We start from the raw sequence: 7,833 nt of genomic DNA on the forward strand, positions 1-7,833 counted from the left end.
CATTTGTGGTAACCGGCCTCCAATTCTTTAATTTATATTCAAAAGCAGTAAGTGAGGGAGGAGTCGGCATGCGGCGCAACAGACGGGCAATGAAAGTGTTTTTTAGAGTGTTGAGTCGCCGCGAGAGGAACTCCTTGAGCTCACCCAGAGGATGGGGGGGGGGGGGGGGGTCTGACTGTCGCTCTGCCAGAACAAGAGGGTCACCTCCATGTCGCCGCGTGTCGAGGTGAAGATGACGCCGGCTGTTGTTTGTTGTGGAGTGGAGGTGTCAACTGATCCCCATCTGTCCAGTGAGTTGGATCAGGTGACGGGGGTGTAGGGGGGGGGGTAAACCAGGTAAACCCAAATCGTGACCGTGAGGGTGATTTCAGAGCGTCCACCGACAATTGTTGTTGTTGTTGTTATTGAGGCTGCCGAGACCGATGCTCTGATCGTGTCGAGGGGCACAAAGAACACAAAAGAAGGGGCGATTTAAAGAGATACCGCGCGGCAGTAGATTCTCATGCGATGACTCATCGCACAGACGGGCGGCCGTTGTTGATTTCAATCCTCTGGTCTCACTTCCTGTCGGGGAATTCGTAAACACCCGGAGACCGACCGACACCACGGCCGCGTTCAGCCGAGGATGTTTACGGCCTCGCGTCGGGCCGGCCCCTAAGAGCCCGTTCAGGTCCAGGTCTCCTTTAAATAGATGTGTGTGTGTGTGTGTGTGTACTTTGTACAGGAAGTACAGATAGGACACACACACAACAAAGAACAAAAACAAAACATTAACATATCATAATTATGGGGCCATTGTTTCCCTCTCCTCGTGATATCAGGGGAACCATTATATTCCTTAGGGTCATTTTACCCTGGTGTGTTTACAATGTTGGGGTGTGTGTGTGTGTGTGTGTGTGTGTGTGTGTGTGTGTGTGTGTGTGTGTGTGTGTGTGTGTGTGTGTGTGTGTGTGTGTGTGTGTGTGTGTGTGTGTGTGTGTGTGTGTGTGTGTGTGTGTGTGTGTGTGTGTGTGTGTGTGTGTGTGTAACGTGTGTTATGCGCTCCAGAGGCGGACGACCGGGACATGGGCTGCGTGGTGTCCAGCCTGGTGCAGCTGATGTGCGACCCCCACTGCCGGAGCCAGCACGGCTTCCAGAGCCTGGTGCAGAAGGAGTGGGTGACGGCCGGCCACCGCTTCTATAGCCGCGGCAACTATCACCGTGACAACGACAAGGAGGAGGTGAGCGGGGGGAGGGGGGGGGGGCGGAGAGAGTCATACCTCGTGGTTTTTGTTTGGGGTCGCCCAGACAATCTGGTGTTTTCCATGAAAACTCAGACTTTTATTCATCAAATGATTATAAAATCTAGTCAAGACATTGAGGAGGTTATAAATAATGATTTTTATTGTAAATATTAATGTAGTTTTCTTGTAGCTCAAAGGCCAGTTTTATAGCTTCTCTCACCAGCATAACTGTTTTCAGCTGCGCTCACATAAAAAGGGTTTTCTACCCCTCCGCTAGTCTTCTAAGGCGATAACACAATGTACCACTAGAACACTGGAGATGGGCCTCTACACACCTCTGTAGAGACTTCATGAACACCAGAGAATAGTCATCTACACATTAACTATGTAGAGAGAGTATTTATGATTCATTTAATGTTATATTCATTGATAAAAACAGCTTTACTTTGAAAAATAAAGACATTTCTAAGTGACACCAAACTTTTGAACGGTAGTGTACATCTTGTTTTATTTCTTGGTGTTTAACGTGAAATCTGTTTGTTTCTTTCTGTGCACTTTGTAACCATAAAGACGCTAAAGATAAATAAATACCGCTGACTCCTCTCTCCAGGCTCCGGTCTTCCTCCTCTTCCTGGACTGCGTGTGGCAGCTCTTGTCCCAGTATCCGTCTCACTTCCAGCTGACAGGCGACTTCCTGTTGGCGCTGCACGACAGCATCCACCTGCCACTGTTCTCCAGCTTCTTGGCCAACTGCCAGCGAGAGAGATGCAGACGCTCCCAGGTACCGGACACCCGAGAGGGGCGTAGGCCATTTTTTGGCAACTCTTTATTGTGTCATCATTATAATGGAGGCTTAGGCAGCGGCACTCTGATACAATATAGTTTGCTGCAGACACTGTCGAGATGTTTTCTGGATGTATGTGATACTCTCTGCTTTAATTCCCTGTTTTGTTTTTAAAAAGACAAAAACAAACCCGAGACAAATCACCCTTTATGAGAACACAAGAAAATAAACGTTCAAATTGGACACCACCGTTCAAAAGTTTGGGGTCACCCAGACAATTTGGTGTTTTCCATGTAAACTGACACTTTTATTTATCAAATTAATTGCAACATTAATATAAAATCTAGTCAAGACATTGAGGAGGTTATAAATAATGATTTTTATTGTAAATATTAATGTTTTTCTTCTTGTGGCTCAAAGGAAGGCCAGTTTTATAGCTCCTCTCACCAGCATAACTGTTTTCAGCTGCGCTCACATAAAAAGGGTTTTCAAGGGTTTTCTACCCCTCCGCTAGTCTTCTAAGGCTATAACACAATGTACCATCAGAACACTGGAGATGGGCCTCTACACACCTCTGTGGAGACTTCATTAACACCAGAGAATAGTCATCTACACATTAACTATGTAGAGAGGGTATTTATGATTCATTTAATGTTATCTTCATTGATAAAAACAGCTTTACTTTGAAAAATAATGAAATTTCTAAGTGACCCCAAACTTTTGAACAGTAGTGTTTATCCTCTACCCAGAACCTCGGGCAGTCCTACACACCGGTCAACGGCTGGAGGGACATGGAGTCCTCCTCGGACCCCTCGGACCCCTCGGACCCCCCCCTGCCCTCGGTGTGGGACTGGTCCCTGCAGTACAGCAAGCACAGGCGGGAGAGCTTCACCCAGCCCGTCCCCCCGACCCCTCCTCTCCAGCCGCTGCTCAACGGAAACCTCAACACCAACCCAGACACACACAGGGTGGGTCACACTCCTCCGCCCTCTAGAGGCCACACTGGGGTATGACTCCAGAGAGCATTTTAATTATTTCCTTGTAGCTTTTGACTTGAAACTGATCAGTTGATTGTTTGGATCTAAAGAAGTCATTTTGCGTTTATATATATATATACCAGAGGCCCCTAAGAAATATAAAGTTGCCCCTGATGTCACTAGAGAGGCAACAAACGCCCCATGATGTCCTTTAATAATTCTGATAATTTAATAGCGTTTGTTTTAGTTCTTTGTTGTGTGTTTCATATCTGTACTTCCTTTACTAGGTAGGTACACAACAAAAAATCTATAAATATAATTTTGAATTTTAAAAAACTAAGAAATAATTTATAATTGTTAATAGTTGTTTCAAAAAATTTAATAACAATAAATAACCACAAAGAAATAAGAATACAATTGAATATGAATATCTGATTTGAATCTCTAGACTACTGTCTAACAGTCTTATTATTGCCTAATAGTCTTATTATTGCCATTTTTATGACAATTGCTCATATACTATGAGCCTAAATAAGTATATTTATTGTTTGTGAACAAAGGTTAAATGTTATTTCACAAGTTTCAAAAAGTGCTCCAATTTATTTTTTAATGCTCCTGGATTTCAGTCAGAGGGGAAAAGTTACCCCCTAAAAAATATGTGAACGTCTCCCGGGTTGCTCTGAGATCAGCGAGGCATTGGGACACGCTGAGACCGACGTTACACACCATTAGCTTCGTTACTTATCGTATGAAATGACTTAATCAGGTGCCTGCGACTTAAAATCTCAGTCACGTGTTCCCTCCCGCCAGCTGAGCGACACCGTCCCCGGCTCGGTCTTCCTCCTCTCTCGAGGCGTCTTCTCCTGTCCCGCTAACCTGCTGCCGTGGCGCGGCGGCGGCTGCAGTTCAGGCGTTTACAAGAAGAGCCACCGGAGGGCGCCGTCCTCCGAGAACGTGCCCGGCCTGGAGAGGCTGCTGAAGGCCTGGGCCCTGGCCGAGTTCCCCCAAGGACCCACTTCCACCGCTGGACCTCAAGGGCCGCTCGACCCCTACGAGCCCTTGCTGCCTCTCCTCATGGGGCCCTGCATGGGCCTGTGGAAGGAATGCTACCTCCGGGGGGCGCTGCACGCACAGGTACCAGGGACTTGTCCCGTAGGTGGAAAACGTCAGAGAAACTGGAGTGAATTCTTCTTCCGTGTAATTGAAGTGTTTCCCCTAGCTTACCCCCCCAAGCCGACACAACCCCCTTTCTGTCTTGTTCTCTTCTTCGCAGCATTGACACACGCGCTCCGTTCATTCAGACGTCACGGCTCTAGAGACGACCGTTTGCCTCATCTTGTGTTTTTTATGACACTGGATAAGTTTTAACACTAGATGGCGCTAAAATCAAAACACTGCACCTTTAAGGGAAAGGGACGGTGATATTCAATGTGTATGTGCTTCCCTACCTTTCCTTGTTTTTTGTTACCCAGACACGAGAAGGTCGAGCCAAATACATCCCAACGCGGGCGAAGACATGTTTAGGAGCCGAAAATGTTCGAGTTAACTTTCAGAATCTTAAAAAAACACCGTAAACAAGACTTAAAATTCACTAGAGAGAATGCAGCTTCAACACATGAAGCATAGACTTCTATACAACCAGAGGAGTCGCCCCCTGGTGGTCAGGAGAGAGAATGCAGCTTTAACACATGAAGCATATGCTTCTATACAACCAGAGGAGTCGCCCCCTGGTGGTCAGGAGAGAGAATGCAGCTTTAACACATGAAGCATAGACTTCTATACAACCAGAGGAGTCGCCCCCTGGTGGTCAGTAGAGAGAATGCAGTGTTAACACATGAAGCATATGCTTCTATACAACCAGAGGAGTCGCCCCCTGGTGGTCAGGAGAGAGAATGCAGCTTTTACACATGAAGCATATGCTTCTATACAACCAGAGGAGTCGCCCCCTGGTGGTCAGGACACAGAATGCAGGTTTAAGGCACTTCTGCATTGGCTCCACTTTTCAGGACCCAAGGTGCCTGGTAGACACGCCTCCATATTTTGTTCTACAGGATTTAAAAATGAATTGGAAATTAATATTTAATTGTTGAATTAGTGAACAACTCCATAGATGACGGGATTTAAAGAGTAATGTGTGTCTTAACTCTGAAGTGCCCGTTTGTACGAGCCCTCTGGTGGGAGCAAAGAGGTGCAGAGGGCTCACGGCGCTGTCCTTCGTCCTCAGGCGTTCTCCCACCCCGTGTCGGCGAACCACCCCCACCCGGTGGAGCGGCTGGCCCGCGAGGTGCAGCGGCTCCACGACCAGCTGGCACACGCGGCCACCGGCACGGCGCCGAGGCCGCCCGCCAACACGGCCGACACCAACCTCAACCAAAACGCCAACAACGGCACCTTCCTCTTCCCGGCGGCGGCGCTCAAATTGGCGCCGCCTCCCGCCTCCACCAACCACCGGACCTCCAGGGGCCCGCCGCCATCCAGACCCGGCCACAAAGACAACAAGCACACGTTCCTGTTCGGGGCCCCTCCCGGAGCGAAGGCCCGCCCCCCCGACCAGCGCCGTTACCCAGCAGCCAACGGCGCCAAGCTGCCGAAGAGCAACGGGTCGCCGATCGCGTCCTGAGGTCGGGTCCTCGTCTTCACGCTCTCTGCACAATATGAACCCGACGCAGGAGAGGAGGCCGAGTGTTCCTCTCAGAGCGTATTTTGATTAAGAAAACAACAACAACAACACCAACACCGGTATGAAATAATCAGTGCGTGAGCTCTCGCCTCTGCACCGTATTCAAATACCGCGAGGATTGTTTTGTATATTTGTGAAGAAGCCCTTCGCCGGCGGCGCTCGACACATCCAAGCAACGCCCGAAACAAAGCTGCAGTTTCCATTTTTAGATTCTGACCCGAAATGGGACACGGCCGGCGTGACGAGGCGGTTCTGACCCGCTCTTTGGATCTTTAGGTCTTCATCGCGTGCGACGGAAGTCATCAGTTCTTCTAACTCCGTTTGGACGGCGATCGGTTTTTTCCCGCGCTCGTCTCTCCTCGCGGGTCTTCATGCCGGAGAGATTTAGAGTTACGCAATCTCTACTTTCATTTTTAGCTTCAAGTATTATTATTTTTTACATTACCAGTTCCGATTTTTTCCGTCGTACGAAGGGAGAGTTAATTTGATCGTCCATCATGGGATTGAAGAACCATGAGAAGGTACCGCTGGTGGAAGCTCACTTCTTCCTCTTCTTTCATCCCTCTTTCTTTAGTCCGGAGGTGTGTTAGCATCTTGTTTTTCCTTCTCATTTTGATTTCCCCACTTTATAAACGTCGTGTTCCCGACGCCGAGCGTCTCCTCACTCGATGGCACTTTGAATTATTAAATCGCTGTAAATATTCATCGCTTCAATCTCGAGGCACGTTGACATCGTCTTCAACGGAGAGAACAAACAACAACACCAGGTCCTCTGTCCTGTCGAACATCTCATTTGATCTCCAGTCTGTCGTGTAATTTAATGTTTTTCTTTCTTGGTACGAGCACAACTTCAAATGTTGCCAGATGTAAATATTTTTTTTGTATCCGCATGTTTTGATCCTGATGAATAAAAGAAGTTACCGGTTAACTCTCGCCTCTAACTGTGTGCCACAAATACATGAAACACATCCTCACGCACAGCTCACAACTTTTATTTTATAGCAAAATATATATATATATATTTACACATATGATCTGGGACAGTTAAATAGCAGCATGGCACTGGGACCGTCGCTAAAATCCAGCCGACACGTCGGGAAATAAAACAACTTTTTGAGGATTCACGTGCAAAACGCCAGGAGAATAAAAGTCAGGTATTTAAAATACAGACGCGAGCAGTAAACCTGCCTCGGGTTTCTGCCTCGCTACCATAAAAAAAAAAAAGAGGAATAAACCAAAATGTGTGATGATGACGAGCACGTTTTCCCATTTATTGAGCTGCATGGCACTTTGAACTCACGGATGATGAGAGAGAGAGAGAGAGGTGCAGTTCATGTCCCCCGCGTTGACGTTTCTTTCAGGCGGCGGCGCGTTCACGAGCGACCGCGTCACGCCACGAAGAACCCCCCCCCCCCCCCCAAAAAAAGTCCACCGCCAGGAGAGAGTCTGTAGAACTACAAGAGAACTTCCACCTCACCGACTCCCGGGGCCCTTCTGCTGCGGGAGGCCGTCGGGCCCGTGGAGGCCCCCGGAGGCGGAGGAGGAGGCGGAGGCGGGGCCTCCCAGCTGCCGGATGGACTTGCACACGGGGCAGGGGTAGTCGGAGAGGCCCTCGATGTCCTCGAACGCCATGTTGACGATGCCGTCGCGGCAGGCGTCGCAGTACAGGTGTCCGCAGGAGAGGCGCTTCAGGCGCGCCTCGTAGCTGATGCAGCCCTGGCAGTGAGGCCCCTCGGGGCCCAGCGACAGCGAGCCGGTCAGGGAGCTGCTCTCCGGGCTGCCGGCCGGGCTGCAGCTCTGCTCGGCGGGAGACCTGAAGCAGAGGAGACGGTGGGAGACACGCATGGAACGCACGACTCATGGGGTCCATCGGACCCGGCTCTGGGCCCTCGCCCCTGCTTCTTGCATCCAGCCTCTGGCTCCGCCTCCTGCCTTTCGTGAGGCCAATTTTGTAATTTTGAACTTGCGGATTACATGAATGCTACGTTACGTCCGTAATCGAGTCGCTGTTACATTTTGTAATTTTTTTCATTATTCTTTATGAAAAAATGCCAAAGCTTCTCAAATGTGAGGATGTTCTGCTTTTCTCTGGTTTCCGAGACGAGGCATTCAAAGACCTCCCGATTGGCTCCGAGAGATTGAGACGGTGACCGGACGCATTAAGCGTCT

At 49.0% G+C, this 7,833-nt stretch overlaps 1 protein-coding gene across 1 annotated transcript in view; it reads left to right on the forward strand.

Moving 5' to 3' along the window:
• The window catches only part of mtmr11 (myotubularin related protein 11), a 41,806-nt gene extending 35,214 nt beyond the window's left edge, over positions 1-6,592 (forward strand). Inside the window, exons 13-17 of the mRNA XM_056443899.1 lie at positions 1,048-1,220; positions 1,834-2,004; positions 2,757-2,975; positions 3,795-4,118; positions 5,209-6,592. Of these exons, the coding sequence (XP_056299874.1) occupies positions 1,048-1,220; positions 1,834-2,004; positions 2,757-2,975; positions 3,795-4,118; positions 5,209-5,604 (1,283 nt within the window). The 3' untranslated portion in view covers positions 5,605-6,592. The remainder of the gene's footprint in view (positions 1-1,047; positions 1,221-1,833; positions 2,005-2,756; positions 2,976-3,794; positions 4,119-5,208) is intronic.
• The last annotated feature ends 1,241 nt before the right edge of the window (positions 6,593-7,833 follow it).

Source organism: Pseudoliparis swirei, chromosome 22, assembly GCF_029220125.1.
Source record: "Pseudoliparis swirei isolate HS2019 ecotype Mariana Trench chromosome 22, NWPU_hadal_v1, whole genome shotgun sequence".
Taxonomy (NCBI): domain Eukaryota; kingdom Metazoa; phylum Chordata; class Actinopteri; order Perciformes; family Liparidae; genus Pseudoliparis; species Pseudoliparis swirei.